General features: G+C 36.9%; 1 protein-coding gene across 1 annotated transcript in view; it reads right to left on the bottom strand.

Moving 5' to 3' along the window:
* Window positions 1–22,134, bottom strand: part of SLC10A7 (solute carrier family 10 member 7) — a 182,072-nt gene that overhangs the window by 58,170 nt on the left and 101,768 nt on the right. Inside the window, exon 6 of the mRNA XM_089525724.1 lies at window positions 284–319. Within this exon, the coding sequence (XP_089381850.1) occupies window positions 284–319 (36 nt within the window). The remainder of the gene's footprint in view (window positions 1–283; window positions 320–22,134) is intronic.

Raw genomic sequence — 22,134 nt, 5'->3', positions numbered from 1 at the left:
CACAGTATACTGTACTAACTAACCTATTCATTTACTATACAGCTTACTATATAGGCCAGGTTAATACTACCACAGGTGAGTATATAACGAGTACCATGTTTTTATGCAACAACTATAAACTTAGTTACAAAACTATCCATAAAACCTTTACACCATATACAATATAATACTGTTGCAACTATAAACTTGTTACAAAATCTACACCATATTCAATATAATACTGTTTAACAATTAATCTGCCACAACTATTACTATGTTATCACATCAGCATGAAGATACTCACAAAAAGCAGCAGGAGCAAAGGTGTTATAACAATGCCCTGAAAGAAAATGGAGGGGAAAAAATTAGTTGGGAAAATATAATTTTCTTTCTGTCATATAAAAACTTGATGAATAAAGACATCAGATATCCTACTATTAAACATTTGGGCATCTCCTTGACAAACCAATGTAATGTCTTTAGCAGTAGGATAAGGCCACAACTGGTGATAGAGGTCCAAAACACACTGCAGAAATAACCCAGTTTGAGACCAGTTTAATTGCCCTGATTCAATGCTAGGGAATTCTGGGAACTGTAGTTTCGTCAGACATTTACCCTTCTTTGTCAGAAAGCTCTGGTTCAACAATAAACTACAATTCCCAAGTTTCCCTTGCACCTAGCGGGGGGCAGTTAAAGTGGTCTCAAACTGGATTATTTCTGCAGTGTGCTTTGGACCACAGTGGTCAGTGAAAACACAAAAGAGACATTTTTGATAACTTAAAGACTAAGAAACGTATTGTAGCATGAACTTTCATGAACTATAATCCAGTGGTTGCTACACACCCACCATTTAATAACTTGAGTGTGTAGCAGGTTTTATAACCTAAATATAAGTCATGCTTTAAATTGTTTAAAATTTGCGTGAAGAAGGAAAATTTAAGTTTCATTTCTGGGTTAAGGAGTGAGGAATGATCTATATTCACTGTAATTAAGAGTACAAATTATCTCTTCTAGATCCATCATTCCACTTCTGACTTTGACATCTCCCTTTCCCTTTACATATACTCCATAAATATGCAGGTCCAATGCCTTGTAGACCCTATCCCACCAATGCCTTCTACTGTCTTAATAAACAGCCCCTACCACAGAGGGGACAGGTGGCTTACTATCATATTGTCTGACTTATGGCCCTCTCCTGAGTAAAGTCTGCATCAACCGTGATGAATTAGGTGTCGTGTGATTTTGTAATGTAAACTGATATCCCCTAGGAAGTGAGTTGAGATCTCAGAACTCATTTCACTTGATTAGACTCCATGTCTCCGTGGTGGGAAGGCAAGTCTTTCATCTAATTTAGTCACACAGGACCACTTCAGCTCTCCACATCCCCCAGGCAAAGGAAGGCAAAAGATTTGTTTTCTTCAGTGACAGCAAAGAGGTTTAAGGCTGATTGTTGGGCATAAGACAAGATTTTTTAAGTCTAATGAAGAAAAGCTTAAGACAAAGTTTTAGGACTGGGACGTAACATGACAAGCATCATCTTTACAACAGCAAAAGGAAATTCTCACTTCACCCACTGCTTCATACTTCAAGACCTAATAATAAATTAATAAAAACAGTCTGCTACTCGGTGCATATTAATTCACAAGGCCTACATAGCCCTTCTGTTTGAAACAAAGCTTATCTCCCTCCAACATTTGTTAAGCATAATGTCTAAATTACAAAAAGGCTAATATCCACTCCCTTTTTAAAACAATGTTTATTTTGAAGAAAATCCAAAGTAGTCCATATTCTTTGATCTGGGATTAAATCCCAGCACAGCTATTTTTTCTACTGTGACATGCAATTGTGTTTAAGTTCCACACTTGTAAAGAAGAGAATATTCATACCCTCTATTAACAAGACTGTTGGTGAAGCAGGGTTAGGAAAAAAGCATATACTGTTTAAAATATACAGGCTGTAGTGTAAGAAATGTAAGCGTTCCCTCACCCCCATTTTAACCTTACAACAGCCTTCTAAAGTAGGTTAGGTTGAGAGACTGTAACTGATCCAATTTTAAGCTTCATTCCTAAATGGGCATTTGAATTTGGGTCGCTTCAGTTTCTATCTACCATCCCAACCAGTAGACCAGACTGGCTCTCAGCCCCTAAGTGTCCTCCATAAACTACAGACTCCTCTGAAATCCATTCTATCTCTGGTGGATGACAAAACATTATTATTCTTTTGAGAACAATTTAAATATATATTAATTAATTTTTTTATTCCACTTTTCCTCCAAGGAACTCAAGAATGACTAGATAATCCACCTCTTCAACTTTCCCCCCTCATAATAATCCTGTGAGAGACCGCTAGGCTGAAATTGCAAAGTCACTTGGTGAGCTGCATGATAGAGAAAGGAATTTGGATCTTTCCATTCTTAATCTGAAATACTGCTCATTATAGCCCACTGCTATAGGCTACCACCTGCATTTAAATAAATACAATTTAATATGATTTAAAAAGCCATCCCTAAGACATTTTGGCCTATATCTAATTAATAGACCCAAGTACAGTAGATCCATTGAATCAATGGGAACTCAGTAGGTTAGCACTTATGTACATTCTACTGATTTAGGCCAATAACTCCAGCCAGGATAAGCAATTTGCCTCCCTTCCCGGTCATCTTGTATTTTTGAGGTATATAGGTTGAGGAATGATAAACAACTGGTAACAAATAAAATTTCATTAAAAAGGGAGAAGAAAGGAGAAAGCGGATTTCCCCCCGAAGTGATATACTTTCAGCTAAGTCCAAATACTGTTTACTATATTTTACAACTTTTATGGGAGTAAGCACAAAATATTTATATTTTGCATGGGCTATGAAACAGATTATCCTATACTGCACAATGCACATTCTCTTAAAATAAAACAGATGTTTTATTTTTAACTATGATTGATTGTGCAGATTATAACTATCCACTGTTTGTTGTATCTTCACGTTCATCTTCAGGAAATGATGAACTGAGAAGAATGTTTCAGTTCTAACAGTTTAAGTGAAATGATTCTTCACACTGAATAGGTATTTTAAATGCTTAAGACACATTTAAGAGCAAAATCCTCTTAAACGGAGAAAAAGAAAGGGTGCAATAAAATAAAAACAATAATTAAAACAAGGTCCAAGAGTTTTAAAAAGGCTAGTGAAAATGAATGGGCTTATAGTTTTCCCAGAGCTGAGTACAAAAGGAGTGTGATGAATCCCTGATGAAAATGGTTCCAACAGTGTAGAATCACTTTAAAAGATCCTTTCCCTTGTATAGATAGCTGGTCAATCCAGCTTTGCCAGGCTTGAACATCCACCTCATCAGAGCTTGGAAAAATTGTCTGCAAACAGTAATTTTAATAAGAACTCGGTCACATAGTCCAGAAAACCCACAGAAAACTGTGGATGCCAGCTGTGAAAGCCTTCAACTTCACAATTTTAATAAGCTTTGCTCATTCCTGACTTTATTTTAACAAATGGTCAAATTATTTCCTAAGATGGAAGTTCTGTTGAGAGGTACATAACTATCTGAGGCAGAAACGGTCCTTCAAAGTACAAACTCTTTCCTCCATATTTAGATTCTAAGGAAGAAATTACCTGTATTTACAACACAGTATGGTTTGAAATGAAATTATGAGGGAAAATATATTCTTGGATTTTGTTTAAAAAAGATGAACAAGTATATGCTAGAGGTTGCACAGCCTACATAAAAGCTATATTTCCATCTATACTCTTGAACCCAATCTTATTGCTCAATGCCATTATCCAGTTTTAAAACACAAAGCAAAAATGTTAGAAACTTAAAAGTGTTGATTATCCAAGAGCCTGGAATTTAATTTTTTTCTAAGTAATATATTACAAATTACAACAAGTTACTTGTTTTTAAAAAATGAAAGTGTGCATTAAAATAGCTTTAAAGTTCCTCTTCCATAATATTTTAGGAGCAATGCAAACAATATTTTTGTTACACTAAAAAAGGTAGCAACATTACTGGATTAGTTGTGTTTTACAAAAATGTTGTTATGCCCTAGTTACCTCCGCAAGTGACGTTGTTACAGACATTATTACTTTTTGCAGGTTACTTCTAAGCTTTGGGCTTGCTTATTTTGCCAGTAGTTGAAGTACACCAGTGTGAACATAAGAATTATCCTGAACCTCTCCCCTTGTCCCTCAATCCTCCTATTATAGTACGACATGCTTGAATTCCAAAACAAATAAAGATATCTGTATAGTATGTGAACCATGACATTACAGTGCCGGTGTCAGGAAATTAAAGGGATCATCTGTCATTTCTATCACTGCACACACATATACTACCACAGTGAAAACAAATCCATTCAAAAAATGCAAAACTTGACTGCTCTTCCCTCTACTGTGCTTTTTGTGCAAGTGCTGTCAAATACGCAGCTGTTGGGGAGATACACAGATTGCAGCCAAGCAAATCGTCTTTGCCCAAACTGAGCACATGCCCTTGCTGAAGCAAGGTCACTGAACAACAGTGCATTCTCAAAGTTAGGGTGGTATGTTGAGCTTTATGATGCAAGCTGTAATGGAGTCAAACCTGTAAAGTGATTGCCTTTTACCATTCTGAGGAAAAACTTTCAAGAAATCCATTTACACCTCTGATGTGAAACCGACAGAATATATTTCAATGATTTTAGTGGAAAGGAGAAGGGGGGGAAAGAATTCACAGCCTGACCCAAAATGCTCATACAAAGAAAGAGTCTGCGTAAAAGAGTCACATCAGGAACTTGTAAATGCATTTTCTTTACAGTGAGGATCATCCAACATGTCATATTTTAGAAAGCCAGTTATGGTTTCCTAAAAGCAAAACTAGCACCCAGGGATAGATTTTATTGTTATCTTTTCTAGAAGTTAAAACTAACTTTTTATTTCAGTTTCCATTCTGAGTGAGAGCGCTCAAAGGTGATGGAGTTTTTCATTTATATATTGTAATTTATCAAACCACACTGCAGTGAGAAATGTGGTGGTTGTTGTGTGCCTTCAAGTCATTTCCAGCATATGACGACCCTAAAGTGACTCTATCACAAGGCTTTCTAGGGTTGAAAGTGTGTGACCAAGATTACACAATGGGTTTTCATGACTAAGTAGGGAATCAAACCCTGATCTCCAGAGTCATAGTCCAATGCTCAAAACACTACATTATATTAGCTCTCCAACGAAAAATACTATGAAGTAATTTAAAACCACAGGAATTAAGAGCGCATTTTTTACTCTAAAACATCTGGAGCAGTGTTATCCAAGTGGTGGTCCACTGACCAAGCGAATTTCTAAGCAAGAACCAGTTGTAGCCAAGTGAACAAATACACTACAAGTCCCTGGCATATAGGGGGAAATATCCTGGTCTACCACATCAGCTTGAGAAGCATGGGGCTGGAGGAACAACCATTTGCCCAGAATGAATTGTCTAAAAACTGCAATCTCTTTGGGTATTTGTCACCATTCTTGATTCTGAGGCCACCGTTCCTTAGCAACTGAAACATGATGAGAGCCAACAGCCTATAGAATCACTTGCTTTCCCTCCAACCTGTTGTATTCTTTAAAGTCATTCTCAACTTATGGTGAGCAAACCTAACATGGGGGTTTCTTGGCAAGATTTGTTTAGATTTCCCTTTGCCTTTCTCTGCAGCTGAGAGGGTATGACTTGTCCAAGGAATCAAGAAAGGGACCCCTCACATTCATTCATGTCTGACAGGATCATCTAGCTTTAGAACCGATTTGTTATATCTTGTGGGACTATGTGCCTCTTTTGTTTCATCTGACAGTACCTGATGCTCCCTGGACAGTCTAGGGGAAGGGAATTTACAATTCTTAACCAAGGAAGTCCAGCTGCCATCAGTGAGAATAAGCAACTTAGGCAAAAGATAGTGTGCTGTAGGAACTGCTTTCTTTTTTGTGATAAGAAGTTTTCACAAGACTTTAACATATTTTCCACAACTCAATGCCATCAGAAAGATATCTTTGGGTGCATCTATACTGCCATGGCTCCATCATATAGAATCCTGAGACTTACAGTTTTACGAAGTCTATACCCTTCTCTGCCAAAGAGCATTGTTGCCTTGCAAACATACAAATCCCAAGATTCTGTAGGACAGAGCCATGGCAGTTAAAGTGGTGTCAAACTTTGTTATTTCTGCGGTTTGGATGTTCCCTTTAATAAACTGAGCACTGCTTGATTTTGAGGGGAGGGGACTGGTTTCTAACACTGAGGAAAATGGATGATCAACTCTGTTGAGTACCACAGTTTTCCACCCCTTGGAACTCACAACAAGGATGCATCGCTGCTGAATGAGTCACTGAAAATTTACACCATGATGGAAATAATTCTTTTAAATTAGAATTTTCTGCTTGTTTTGAAAGAAAATTTCCAGTCTGCCACCAGCATTTGATGATGTGGTAGTTCTTGAGTAACAAAAACATCTTTGGAGGCTATATGCATCTATCAACCATGTGTTCCTCATCTACAGCAAAGAGTACTGAAGTTTGTTAAAAAAATATAAATATTTCCCATATAGTAACAATCAAACATACCATAGTACTAATCTTTTATGTTGGCAGGAAGTTGGTGGGATTGGTAACTGTAATAATGCATATGGTAGCTATCACAGTAGGATCATAAGTATTTTGTGACACTCAATAGAACCAGTGAGGAGAAAATATCAGATCTTAACACTTCAGTTAAAGCTAAATAAATAGCTATTGCCACATCCTGCACAAGTAATTTCTATAGTCCTTTGGTATCTTTCCCATTACATAATTATTTTGCTACTGTATTGTTTCAAATTGTTTCCAACTTATGGCGAGGCAAACCTATCATGGTTTTTTTAAAAGAAAGATTTGTTCAGATATCTCTTTGCCTTCCTCTGAGGCTGAAAGAGTGTGGCTTGCCTAGTGGGTTTCCAAGTCTGGGTAGGGATTTCAACCCTGGTCTCCAGAGCCATAGTCTAACACTCAAACCACTACACCACTCTCTACATAATTAATGTTATGGTTACATACCTTCAAGTGGTTTTCAAACCTATCATGAGATTGTCTTGGCAAGATTTGCCATTGCCTCCCCTTGAGGCTGAGAGCATGTGATTTGCATGCTATGGTGTTCCTCTTTAAACAGAGGTTGGATGGCCATCTATTTGGGGATGCTTTCATTGTAAGTTTCTGCATGGCAGAAGGGAGTTGGACTGGATGGCCCTTGAGGTCTCTTCCAACTCTTATGATTCTAAGACCTAGTGAGCTTCATGGCTGAACCCTGGTCTCCAGAGTCACAGTCTCAAACCACTACGTCACACTTTAATTACATCCCATGGAATCCTGGCACTTGAAGTCTAGTGAGGCATTAGAGCTCTCTAGCACAGAATTCTAAATACCACATGAATTGTATAGTGTGAAAAACAATGTGCTGCATAAAGAAGTACTTCATTTTGTCTGTCCCCAATCTCTCACCTTAATTGAATGAAACTATGTTTTAATAGACAGGGAAGACGAGTGATTTTTTTCATGTCATGCATAATTTCATAAATCTCTTCCATATCCCCTCTACTTTTTTCTAAAATAAAAAGCATCCTCCCCAATTTTAATCCAGACCATAACTCCTTGATAATTTTGGTTATTTTTTTCCCCATTACTTTTTCCACAGCTGCCACAAACTGGGTTAAAGTTTTCAATGAGGCATCTACCACAATCTTCCTGGTCAGTCACTGCTAGCTGAGATTTCAATCTATATATACTGTATATGTAATTAGAAGTATGAAAGTCCGGTGGAAATTGTTGGAAAGTGTTATTAATGATAGAATTACAGCATTGAGCATATAGAAGATTAAGAAGAGTCAATATAGCTTCTGAAAAGCTAACTGCTGTTTCACTGAACTGTTGAGAGTTTTTCAGCAAATTAATAGGCTTGTGAATATTAGTGATCTAATTTGTAATTTCCTGAAACCCCAGATCCAGTTTCAAACAATGGCTGCTTTCCAGTCCTCTAATACTGAGTCTTGTTTCAAATTCCTTATTTCTGATAGAAGATCAGCAGTTTGACACATCAGTCCTTTAATAGCTCAAGTACTTTTCATTTGGAATATTCTAGAATATATTATTATTATTATTATTATTATTTTATTCACTTATATCCCGCCTTTCTCCCCATACTGGGATGCAAGGCAGCAAACAGCAATTTAAAACAATGCAATTTAAAAATAGTACAAAACCATTAAAGTGTATAAATATAAAAAATTAAAAACAATTAAACAATTTTAAAAATTAAAACAATTATGCATTAAAATGTAAAATGTGTTAAAAACTTTATACAAACCTACTGCTGCGAAATAATAATATAATAGCTTTCTAGTGCTTTTATTCTTGCCTCTACTAACTGTTCATGCTTTTTCATCTTGCACCTTTAACTTACAAGCTTTTAAATGTGGAATAATAATTCTATTCTCTTCCTTTGTTTCTTTCCATATTTACTATTTTGAACATTTCCCATGTTACTTACCATATTTTACCGTTCTGTTAACATGTATTTCCTATATTCCTTTTTGCAAATAAATGCTATTTTAAGTTTAGAGTTGATAAATGTGCAGAACAGGAAAACACTTTATTACCATGTGACCTAATTTATAAAATAATATTATTTTGTGATAAAATGCATAATTTTCAAAGAGGGACCTATTAGCTCTTTTTTCTTAAACTAAAACATCACCATCTGTGGATTTTAGATATCTTTTGGACAAACGATGCAAGTATAAAAAGTTGTGCATAATTATAATTACACAAATAAATGCAACTTTCTATATTCCAAGTCAATTAAAAATGACACATGTGAAAAAAGGTAAAACTAGCCATCCAAAGGCTCCAATGTTTGCATTTTAATGACAGGATTATAGAATCAGAAATGCAATTGTGAGACAACCATTATTTTATTAGAGGGGACGTAATCTGCCAACTTTAATTTTAGGTAGTGAGATTATGCCCTGGGCATCCATCGCAACTGGATGCTTCATTCTTTGTTTTCCCCTGAGACACCATATTTAGTGCTCTCTTAAGAGGAGGGCCTGGGTCATTAACACAGCTAGTCACATCATATGCAAAATGCAGTTACAAGCATTAGATGTCTGAAACAGAGAGTGTTTCTTCCATTTTCAAAACAGTCACCTTGGGAACAATTTTACTAGCTAGCCACAGATACACACATTAGAATGTTTGCTTGCTGTCCAAGGAAAGCAGCCCTATGGTCCAGTTATGCCAAAGGCATCATAATATAGTCATGATCCTGTGCGGTGTTCACCAGAGAATAGCAGCAGAAACAAAAAAAAATGTTGTATTAATTCTAACTTGCTATGGTACCTCTATAAATTCTTCCTCTCCCCATAAATTCCAGCTACACATGAAAATAATTAAGCTACATACTATACGTCAGTAGCAGAAACATCAGGATAAGTTCATCATATCCAGCATATGCCAGTTCCACACACAATCCACAAGCATATTTCTCTTGTAGACAATGGCCCAACTCTCTAATCTGTTAAAGTCATTTTGAATTCTGATCATGTCTTCTGGGGTATTAGCTACCCCTCTTTAGATATCATCTGCAAATTTGATAAACATGCCCTCTACAGACCCCCCTAACAGTAGCATTGTCTAGCCCACATTTTACTAGCTTTTTTGCAAGAATAACATGGGGGACCTTGTTGAAGACCTTACTGAAATCAAGATACACTACATCCATGGCATTCCTTCATCTACAAAGCTTGTAATGCTATCAAAAAAAGAAGGGGGAAAGAGAGGTAAGATTAGTCTGGCATGACTTTGTTTTTGAGAAACCTATGTTTCTCAAAACATTCCCTTCTAACTGTGTACAGACTATCTGTTTAACAATCTGCTCTAGAATCTTTCCTGGTATTGATCTCAGTAATCATTTGGATCCTCCTGCCCCCCTTTTTAAGCAGGCCTTTGAAAGCTGCATGTCACATGAAGAAACAGCAGTTACACCTTTCCTCAACAATGTAATTCAGCACTGGAGTTATCTGGTATCATTCACATTTTTGTTTTCATACACTTTGTAAAGTCAGAGAAGTTCTCAAAGAACAGAAGGGTATCAAATACAAAGTGGAATCACTATCTTCCCATTGGTCACCATTGCCATTGTGAGTCTTTGTTTGTAGACTGGAAGGTAGAGGGATGTTATTTTATTCTACATGTTAGATGGTAATCTATGAAGACACATGATACAGCTTGAGTCCCATACCAGCCAAAAGGTGAATAATCAAATCAATAAATCATTCCATAGCAATCAGTACTTAGTAGGTTCAGGGGCTCAGAGAATTCCAGTGATTCATGTGGTAAATTTACATAGCATTCTCCCATTAGTATCTCTCCTTCCCTGATCTTAATGGTTAAAGCAGGGAAAATCCAATACTCTCTAAATGTCTTGGACAACAACCCGCAATATCTCTGATCCTTGGTCTTGCTAACTAGGGCTTAGAGCTATAATACAAAATCTCTGGATGGCACCAGGTTGTCTAACTCTGGTGTAGAGATTCACAGTATAGAGACTGAGGCCACACCCATATGATATATAGGCAGTTGCACTTTACAAGATCCCTTCTGCATTATATGCTCTGCTGTTATGTGTTCCATCTCCAGTTCTGCAATAAAAATAACAGGTCAAGCCAACATGTTCGGACAACAGTGAGCACAAGGTGCAACCCTTGGTGCTCAATGCCACATTCTGGCTAAGCTTCCCATTCTTGTTACTGCTGTAAGACAACGGCTTCATTTGGTTTTAGAGATGTTAGTATTTGACAGTTTTTACCTGTGATATCTGGCAGATGTGGAGATCAGCATTCAAAACTATTTATTTATTTTATATCACACTCACACACACAATCAGTACAGTTTCCCCTTATTCCTAGGTCAAGGGGTGACACTCTCTGACCATGTATATTTGATAGTACTATGCACATTCCTATGTTCTATGGTAGTCTGAAGATACCAGGAAATCTGATGTAAGAAATGATCTTTTCCCCAATAGTGAGTGCTTGTACTTTAGTTGGGTGTTGTATCCTTGCAGTCTCTTTGAGCTGAGGTAGCATCAATGATGCTGAGCTTCATGGTAGTCTGGAGTTTCAGGGCAGAATACCTGGAATAACTGTGAAGAAAGAAGCATGGGTTCATCTACACTTCACTTTTGTTGTTGTTGTTCTCTCTGGTTGTTGAATGTTTCTGCAAGATGTTTCTGCGCCTGCTTAGAGGTCTGCAGAAATCTAGCTTATTTTGTGGTCCAAATACTGTTGCTGTGTGGTTTAATAAATGAAACCTCTGAACAGAATATTCCTTTGCTTGATCTTTTAGATAGTATTTTCAATGGTGTGTTGAGTAAGTTGGAATCCTAACTCTGATGAAGCTATCAGAATGATGTTCAAGGTTATCCACTTCAGTGGAATGTTTTACCTTATGACATCTCCTTCAAAAGTTATGTAGTTGAGAACTTGAAAAGGGTTTTAAAATGGTCTATCACCCTACACAAATGTATACAACTTTAAAGTAATTACATATGCAGATGAGTATACAAATAAGTATAATCAAAATATCCAAAAATCAGGAAAAGAAAATACATGTCAAATACATTTATTCTGAGACTAAACTATGCTTAATTAATTAAAAATATTAAAAAGTTTAAAGCTGATATTTTAAATCCAATTTAAATCCAAATGCTAAAATAAATCTTACCTCAAATTAAAATTAAATTTAGCAGTTACTGACTTGACAATAACTCCAAAACCAAATGTACATCTAAATCTAAATGATGTCTATCGTCTGCAACCAAAACGCTTCTACTGTTGTGAAGGAACTCATTCTTTTTGTGCGTAAAACTCTTTAAATTTGTCTGCAGACAAGTTATTTGGAAAGACAAAGCTTGCACAAGAAATAGATTAATTATTCTAGCAATAATCCATGGAAGCTTCGAAAGAATAGGCAGTTGTGAAGAATGGGACAGATCCCTGATCACTAACCTTCTGCTAGTGCAAAAGTGTCCTTAAAGTAGCTTTTTAAAAATCATGTCTCTGCTAGCCTAAGGAAAAGTAAATGTACAGGCTTTTGTGCTTATTTACTCAGAAATGAGCTTCTCTGTGTTCAGTAGGATTGACTCCAAGTCCAGATAAATGTGCATATGTTTTTGCCTGAGATCCTCTTGGTAAAATACTGGGGTTTACACGAGCATACTTTTTTGAGGCCTTATGCAAGAAGGTATCCAATACCTACTTGGACTACAGGTTTTCCAAGGCTTTGAATTAGATCCAGATGAGCAATAGTCCAAACAGCCACTGATTGGTTGGGGATTTAGCAGGAGAGGTTTCACTGAATTGTCACCCTGCAAGCAGCCACTGCCTCCTCAACTTCTCCGTAAGTACTAAAGCAAACCTTTATGCTCTGCTAGCGTTAAACAGAATCTGTTTTAAATGTACTGTGTTCCCATGCCAGACAAAAATAAAAATGCGAAGGTACTGTTACTTAGATGTATGTTGTATATGTAAATATGTAATATTAATAAGGTATTAAATATAAAAGAAAAAATACGAGCCACATGGTAGAGTGATAGTTACACAACATTTAATTCAGATAATGGCAGGTACATTGACTTTTTTTTAAACTAAACCAGCTGAGGAATAATTTCAAGGTTAAGTATCATTTTATATATTAAACAACCATACACATAATTATAATATACCATACATCCATAAATGCATACATGTAGATGTTAGGATGTTTCTGTTCCAGCAGAGGGCATATTGTGCACACTTTAAAAAAATTATCTTCAGTTCTTCAGAGGCAGTTTTGTAAACACTTGGAAGGAAAATTAATATTTGAATATACAGAGGGTTTTCAAGTATTTAACTGTGTTTTGCTATAGTCAAGGGTCAATTCTCCAAGACCCTCTCTTCTGCTAGCAGTGCAAGAATATCAACATTATCTATGCAGAAGTTACTTGTGGTGGGTTATGCATTTGGAATGAAATGGCTGGTACAGCATATTGAAAACTGCAAGAACATAGGTCTGAAAGTTGAGGTCACATGCTGTTTGTTTAATTAAACAGAGAGGCTGCTGTATTACTAACAAAAGAAGGAAGGACTTGATTCAGTCTTGAGATATATATAGTTTATGTACTAGTTTGCTCAAAGTCAACAGAAACAGGAATTGCCCAACAGAACTGGACAATGGAGATTCACTATAAAGGCAAAAGGTTAAAAAAAGTCTGCAGTTCATCCAGAACTTTGAAAAAGTATTTTTTAAGCATGCTGGCTAGAGATTCTTAAATATTTAAACATCAAAATAATACATACATACATACATACATACATAATAAGCCTGTTAGGGTCTAGCTTTAAATTAGCAAAGTGGTAGAAATGTGCTCTTGTCTAACTATACTTCCCTAACAACTGAGAATGACTCCAAAAACAACACAAGTAGCTTGTCGTTCAAAACAAAAGTTTACTAATGGCTTTAATCTATATTTACTTAAAGGCTATATCCTAATCTAGTTAATGAATAGTTCAGGTTAAGAAGAAATATTTATCTCACCATCTTTCCAAAGAAAGTTGATGGAGAAGGAAGATGGAGTACCAACAGTTCAGTTGAAAATCTTTAGAGAGAATGTATGTTAGTCCGAAAGGGGGAGTGTCCGAAATCACATGGTTTGTTTGAATGAGACAAAGGGGGGGGGGGGGGAGTTTGCATGCAGGAAATCCCTATCTATCTATGGAAGGAGAAAGAGAATGCAAAACTCTTCCAATATTTTCCAAGTGGCAAGGAGGTCACCCTATAATTTATGCACAGAATATACAGTATCATACTGCAAATGGAAGAATGAGAGGAAGGTGTGCAAACTGGATGAAGGAACAACAACAGTTTAAGATAGATAAATGACACTGCTTAACTAGTAGAAAGTAGCAAAGACTTGGGTTGACTACAGATGAAGGTTAAGAAAGAAAGTGCAAAAAGAAGGGTTTGAGATGAATATTAAGAAAACAAAACTAAAGACCACAGTAGATTTTTGTAATTCAAAAGCAGATGGTGCAGACATCAAAATAGCTAAAGATTTTCTACACTTTGGTTCAGTAATCAGCTACAATAGAGACTGTCAGCAAGAAATAAAAAACAGACTTGGAATGACAGCTATGAAGGAACTAGATAGGATCCTCAAGTGTAATGATGTATCTTTAAATACCAAAGCTAGAATCATCAATACTATAGTATTTCTGATTTGTAGATATGGTTGTGAAAGCTGGACAGTGAAGATGCTGACAGGAAAAAAATATAAACTCATCTGAAATGCTGGCAGAGAGATCTAAAGACACCCTGAACTGCCAACAAGACAAAGCAATGGGTCCTGGGCAAATCATTCCTGAACTCTAAAATGACTAAAGTAAAATTATTGTACTTTGGACACATCATGAGATATAATTCATTGGCAAAGATGATAATGCTTAGAAAAGTGGAAGGCAATGAGAAAGAAAGATCACATTACAGATGGATTCCCACAATAAAGGAAACCAGTGTCTTCAGTTTGCAAGGTCTGAGTAGGGTTGCTGCTGACCATGGTTCTTGGAGGTCTTCATTTATAGGTCTGCCATAAATAAAAAATAACTTGACATCAAAGAACAGCAACAGAATTTACATGACATGCAGATTAACTTGTATATGATGTCATTTCTTTTGAATATAAAGAGCTAGGCATGTGGGACTTATTAATGGACTGAGGCCTAAATCTTCCTGATCAGCCAGAATATTTACTATTATATTTGATTAAAGTTTTTATTTATTGTTCCTGTTTATTTAAGTTATATTTCTGCTGAAATCTTGAGTGAAGAACCCAAAACAATAATTATGTAAGATATAGACTTCGTTAACAAACTGCCATTTGGGGATTTCAGGTATTAAAGAATTATGTTGGGCTTTTAAAAACATCCAAGTGCAAGCTCCCTATTAGATGCATAATTAGTTGTATGGTTATATGGACAGTAGCCAATATTTTGTTGCTGCAAAGTAAGAGAGACAGAAACACTTCTGAACATGCAGAAGCCCCTTCCTCCCAGACATTCTTTTGTTAATGAATTATTAAAGTTAAAACTACTAATAAAAGTCTGACACAGGACAGCTTGATAACTAGCTGTTCTATAGTATCCCTAGGATTATGTCAGAAGGAAAAAACCATCTACACTAGATGGTGCTATATCACTTTCAAGAAAAAACACCTCTGCCTTCTTATGTTGTTCATTTCACATTCTGAAATTTTCATCAGTATGTTAAGCCATTTCCAAATGGTGACAAAGGCAATACAAGAAATACACCATGGAAGGATAATCAGTTTTGGCAGGTATTCCTTTTCTAGATGGTGAAATATAACCAACTTCTAAGATGACTTCCCATCTGTTTCCAAAGTGAATTATTCCGCTTTTCCAAGCAAACAGTCCTCACTGTCAAATCAGTCATTATATCCCATTTCATTTCTAATTTACAACTAGGAAGCGCTTTTCTTTTTATCTCTACCTAATAAAATGAAGGTTTGCAAGGTTCAGATGACATTTTTTTAATCAAAAGAAATATAAAATTTTCATGTTTGAACGTATACATACATTACAGGACAAATTCACATATGCCATTTCTTGCCATGAAGCAAGTTCCTTCTGTTATTAATTTTAAGAAAAAAATAGTAATGTGAATGTGTGAGAATTTTATATGAAATAATAGGAGAGAAATCTGAACACAGAAATTATCAATATATATTGGCAACAATCAAGTCAAAGTTTGTACTCTTTAAGATTCAATGATGTAGAGCATAATTCTATATCCAGTGTGTATCAGATGATGGACCATATGATTTAGTCATGGTATGCTGAAAAGCATGGAATACTGAACCCAAAATATTATGCCACCACAAAATGTATGCTGGTGGGACACACATGATACACCCATGGAGTTGTTGTATTTCTGAAGATTTGGAAATGGAATAGCTATAACCAGAGATAGAATATGGTTTTAAGAGTTGTGGGAATGATGGAGGAATGATGGAAAAAGAGCATATACTATATCTCATACCCCTTCAACCCACAGGAACGTTTCTGTCAAAGGCACAACTTTACTTCAGCACTGCACCTCATGCTGTATGAACTATTCCCTTTTCATTTAATGATGTCTACTGGGAAAAGGAAAGAAAGCCCTTCGCTGTGTGAATTTGAAGCTGCAATTGCCAGACCAAGGTTGTGTCTGTTTTGCTGACTAGACCATAGAGTTCCTTGGCTTATTTCTGTGGCCTGATTGTTGTCTTTCCTCCAGAAGGGCAGTGTCTTGTGTATACAATGTTTTGCTTGTGGCTTGTACAAGCAGTCTCCCAAGCAGGACTGTTGCTGCTCTGAGAGATACTACTACAGGACTCACTTGGCTGTGTCAATTATTGTTCCCTAATTCTTCAAGTTTCTTGCATGGCAGGGCTGTGACAACATAACTGATTCACTCCCAACATGGCTTGTGCACATTGGCTCCTTCTATGTCCACATCACACATGAATGTCATCACAAGCAAGTGAGTATTATGTTCACATCACATGTAGGTATTATCACAAGCAGGTGGTGTCTTCACCAATCCAACAGATGTGACTTGTGGGCTGTCACCTTGTGGAGGAGTCTGTTCTTTTACCACTATTTCTGTTTTCCTAGTGATGTGTGTTTTCCCCTTGTATCTATAAACTGAACATGGCAGTCATTCCACCAGTAATGTATCTTCATCTGTACTATACCAGAAGTATACAATCATTCTATTAAGCACCTGTTTAAAATGTCCACTGTGTAACTACTGTTAATTTCAACATAGCTTATGTGTCCACTATACCAGACTTCTACTGCACAGTGGCAGTGCTAGGTGAATTGAGACCCTCTCACGGAATTAAGCGGCTTTGATTTTTGAAAACTGAAAACAAACCTCACACCATGGTAATCTATATATGTGTGTTGCTTGTGCACTCTGCCTGCCTGCCTGGCCCCAAGTCATCAATAATGGATAGACCTGTACAGCTGTAAGCAGGACCAAGTGTCGTGAGCTTGTCAGGGATTTCTGGAAAGGAACAAAAACACAGGTTTGCCATTTGTGTCTTCCTTAGGAAGCAACAAAAAAGAAGCTTGGCATGTAAAACAAACAAACAAAATAACATTGGGGTTTTATTTTTATTTTATTTGGAAAAAATGGGGATTATTTTTTTTTGTGAACCACTGTTTCCACTGTGAAGCAATGCAGAAGAAAAACAAAAGAATGGAAGAAAGAGGAAATCAAAATATCACTGGATCTTGAAAGAACTGCATCATTTTTCTTTTCACATAATAAATTTTCAAGAAATTAATAGCTACTGTGTTATGAGGAAGCCAAGAAGTATTTTAACTGATGTTATATTAAACAAGACTTTTTTGAGTCTTGGGAAAGAATATTGCCTCATAACTGTACAAAAATCAGAGTAATGTTCATTATGTTTATATGCATGTATCATGCAAAAAGGAAGACAATGTTTGATGCAGAAAGGCAACCAATTCACATGTTTTCTAAATGTCTGCTGAAAATCAGCATAATGAATATAAATCCTAAGAATCAGACAATGGGAAAATGAGAAGGATCTTATCCCCACCACCACCACCACTAAGAAAAGATAGGTCTCTTCCAACTTCCCTCTCTTTATCCTAAACATATTTCCATAGGTATGAGAACTGTAGCATTACAAGAGAGATTATTTCATGGTTTACAAAACAGAATGCACCAGATGGTACCTTACAAAGCCATAACCTTTGGGAATAAGCAGAGTTGTGGATAACTAAATTTCTACAGCAAGCATTTAAACCAAATTTACAGAAATCACAGTGTAAACCAAAACCTTTGTTGCTTTTTTTTTTTTGTCAGTAAATTCCAAGAGATAGCTCGTACTATGTTTTCATAACATTAATCTTTAGTAGTCCCAGACCTACTGTGCCAGGAGGGCAAGCAGTTCTCTTTCCTGTGAGATTTCAGGCTTCTTGACTGCTCAGAGGTTTGCAGACTGACTCCTTTGAAAAGAATGAACATTTAAAAGTGCACTAAAATAATGGGATGAGATGCAATACTGCAGATTATTATATCTTGCTGCAAGATTGAATAAGTTCATCAGAAACATCATACCCTATACAAAATGTGCATTCACATTTTGGGCAGACTGTGGGTAAACAGGGAAGGGGGGAACACCTAATCCCAAAATGGTGGAGGGAGGTCCCCTGCTTGCCCCCATCCACTGCCCATGCATTAATATCACGTGATTACCCAAATCATGTGATCCACTTCCATAAAATCATGAGACCAGGCTATCAATAGTGTACCAAGTGCAGGGTGACCAGATCTCATAATCGCAAATGAGGACAAGGCATTGCAAAATGTAGGACATTTAAGAAAAATGTAGGGCATTACAAAAGAAAAGGTAAAAACATGAATACAGGCCACCTTCTGTATCAAATGGGTTTTTCATCTGCAGATTCATGCATCCATGGCTTCAAAATATGTATATAAATTCCAAAAGCAATCCTTGTTTTTGCCATTTTATATAAGGGACACTATTTCACTATGCCACTGTATTTAAGGGACCTGGATACCCACAGATTTTGGTATCCATGGGAGGTCTTGGAACCAAATCCCAGCTGATACCAAGGCCCCTCTGTATAAATATGAATTCACGCTTCTTAATCATGCTCAAAATGGAGGATATTTTGAAATTCCTTCTGGACAAAGATTGAAATGTAAGACATGTCCTGGAAAAGGAGGATGTCTGGCAACCCTTACCAAGTGATCTGTTAGCATTTGTACTGATAACCCATTTGGAGATGGGAGGCAGGAAAGGAGATATTTTGTACAAATGGTTTGAAAAACATATCCAATTGGTCTCTACTATGGAAACTGTCCTTCCTCTCTTCTTTCATTATTAAGGATTTTATTTATAAAGGATTTTTGGCAATGCATTCCTTCACTTAGCAACAATGGACTCCTTCATTTCATCTGCAATTTCTTTTAATGGAAGCTATACCTGGCTACATTCTGATCCTGCATTGCACACCCATCCCTCTATGCTGTCAGCCAATTGCATCAGACTGCTTTAAGTGTGAATGGATATAATTGCACAAATCTTGTGTGTTCTGAAAAGTTTCACAGTATGCAGGTCCAAAATAAACTTCTTGTTAAGAATGTGAACTTCATAATCTAGAAATGCTTACAAATGTGAACTTCATAATCTAAGCCACCATGTTTATTAAAAGAAACGAACTTGAAGGAGCAGTTTCTCGACAAATTTGTAAACCTGGGAATGAGCAGTCAAGAAGCCAGGAACTGAAACCAGTTCTATTGTAACACTCATAGAACCAAGTACAAAAGGAAACAAAAGGTCATCTCTACCCCACTCTTCAACAAAATATTTTTGGTAGGTACATGAGGTTAAGTGAGAGGGAGGACAGTAAGGCCCTGTTATATCAGTAAGGCTCTGCTTGTTTGCTCTGGATAGAACCTATTGTGTGTGCATGTGCCCTCATGTCACCTACCAATTTATGTCAATCCATGACTGTGATAGGATTTTTTAAAGCAAAGACTACTTAGAGGTGGTTTTGTCAGTTCCTTCCTGTAAAACATAGCCTACAGCATCTGATATTTGTTGGTGGTCTCCCATCCAAGTACAGTACTAACTACAGCTGACCCTGTTCAGCTTCCAGTACCAGACAGGATCTGGTGCTTTTAGACTTGTGTTATTTGCATCTGAAAACAGAAGGCCTACGATCTCTACATTTTATTTCATTGCTTCAGCTGTTTTTTTAGTGAAACATCTTCTTTACAACTCACATTAAAAACTGAAAAACTGTTCTGGCTGAGCTCCAAACTCCACCTACCAATTCCCTGTTCCACAGTATTATTATGAGGAAATCTCTATAAACCAATGCCTTCTCTTTTGTTTGTCCTGTAAGGTGCAGGTCAAATTATTTGAAAGCAATACTGTTCTATAAATGACTTTGGTTGTGTCACTTCATTTGGTGTGTTCATACTACAGAACTACATAAAGACCTCTGTGTTTAACTCACAGGAGATCTATAACCCTGTATTAAGCACTGACACAGATCTTTTCAATGTAACCCTTCTTGTTATTAATGAAGTGAATGATAAACAAATTTCCTTTCACTGAATGTGAGATGCACATCCTGAGGCACTCCTGGCAATGTATAATTTCACTAAGGATTTCAGTGATTATTTAACCAGCTAGGGCAACTGGCTTCTATTCTGTTGTTCATCACTATTCATAAACATCTTGTTCTAGCATGTTGCAGGTCTGCAAGACCTACTGAAGGAATTTACACCATTTTATCTACAAATACAGAGCATATAAGTGTATGCACTTGTTTGTGTTCAGTCTGAAAAATTAACATAGGATATTTTCAAAATGGCAATGTTTTCAGTATCTTACGTAGGAGCCAAAAGGGTCCTTCCACTGAAGGATGTGCTTCCAAAGCAGAACCAGAAGAAGGGCAAACTTTGGTCCTCTCTCCCTTGCATCTCCTTGTGCATCCTTAGAACCTGCTATGGAGGGCTAGGAAAGCTTCCAAATGATGTTTTTTTGTGAGCATGGAGAATGATAGGGGAAAGGAGAGGAAATCATATAATGCTAGATGGTATATCCACTAGTGCATCTTTAGATCTATCATAACCATCATTATCATCATCCCACCTTCCCCCTGCCCTGATACTAAGACTCAAATAGGGTTACAGATACAGCATTATCTGTTTGTTGATGTTGTGTGCCTTTAAGTCATTTCAGACTCATGGCAACTCTAAAGCTATATCATGGGGTTTTCTTGGCAAGATTTGTACAGAGGAGGATTGAGGTTGATCAATTTCCAAGTGTGTAAGGACTGCGCTAAATGTACATTACCAGATGCCTTTCGCAATACTGCTGCATGGCCATCCACAAGGAGGAGCATGGCGACTGAAACCATGCTTAGAAGTGTGTAATATTTGAAAGAAATCAGAAGAATATAGTATGTTTATGTTGTTGTTGTTGTTGTTGTTGTGTGCCTCCGGGTCCTTTCTGACTTATGATGACCCCAAAGTCATCCCCTGCTGGGTTTTCTTGTCAGGATTTGAGGCTGAGAGCATGTGACTTGCCCAAGATCACCCAGTGGGTTTCCAAGGCTGAACGAGGGTTCAAACCCTAGCCTCCAGTGTCACAATCCAATGTTCACACCACTACAGTACAATTATACATTGTATTTATTTATTATCCCACTTTTCCCTTACTGAAAAATCCAAGGCATTTTAGAATATATACTTTCCAACATATATTTAGTCACACAGACAACTCCTTTGTGTGCAGTTCCATACAAGAGCAGAATACAGTAGAATAGTGGAAGTGACTTAGTGCAGTCCTGTGATAAATGGGAGTCCCTTCATTTATCAGAGCCTTCCTCTCAGATAACAAAGGGTTAAAAGGTGGGAGGAGGTATAATTTAATGAGGAATTACACCACAGTTGATGAGATGGCAAATGTCCAGTGAGGTGGGCAGTTGGGGAGAAGTACAAAGCTTCAAGATAGTTCAGAGGCGGAACTCTTTTTTTTAAAAGCCTGCATACAACACAAGGCATTTTGGGCCTGCCTGCCTGTCTGTTGGCTGGTGGTCTCTCATGAGGCTGACCATGAGAAGGCTGGTGGCGCTGGACAATGGAGTCCAGGCTTCCAGCTATCTAGAAACATCAAGGACTACAAATCCCATCTGATCTGTGAATACGATTAGGAACATGTACCAATCAGTGGCGTCAGGATTTTGATTTGATTTACTAGTTTGATTGAAATGATTATACTCTGTAACTTACACTTTCTGTTTTGCCTGGAGGACAAGTTGGTCCTTCACGTAGTGATAACCTTTTGCTATATAACTCCTTGGTTAGAATAAAGCTTTTCTTTAAAGTACTGTCACTTTGCACTCCTCTTCACATGTCTTAGCTCAGCTAGTTCCTCAGTGGGTTTGCAAATACCAGTGGGATTCCTGGCAATGTCCCAATGCATTGCTAAGGTGTAATAAATTAACCAT

The sequence above is a fragment of the Sceloporus occidentalis genome, unplaced genomic scaffold, assembly GCF_023333645.1.
Source record: "Sceloporus occidentalis isolate IW3139 unplaced genomic scaffold, rSceOcc1.0.p SCAF_5, whole genome shotgun sequence".
Taxonomy (NCBI): Eukaryota; Metazoa; Chordata; class Lepidosauria; order Squamata; family Phrynosomatidae; genus Sceloporus; species Sceloporus occidentalis.
The sequence above is the reverse complement of the archived record's forward strand: the minus strand, read 5'-3'. Positions and strand labels throughout refer to the sequence as shown.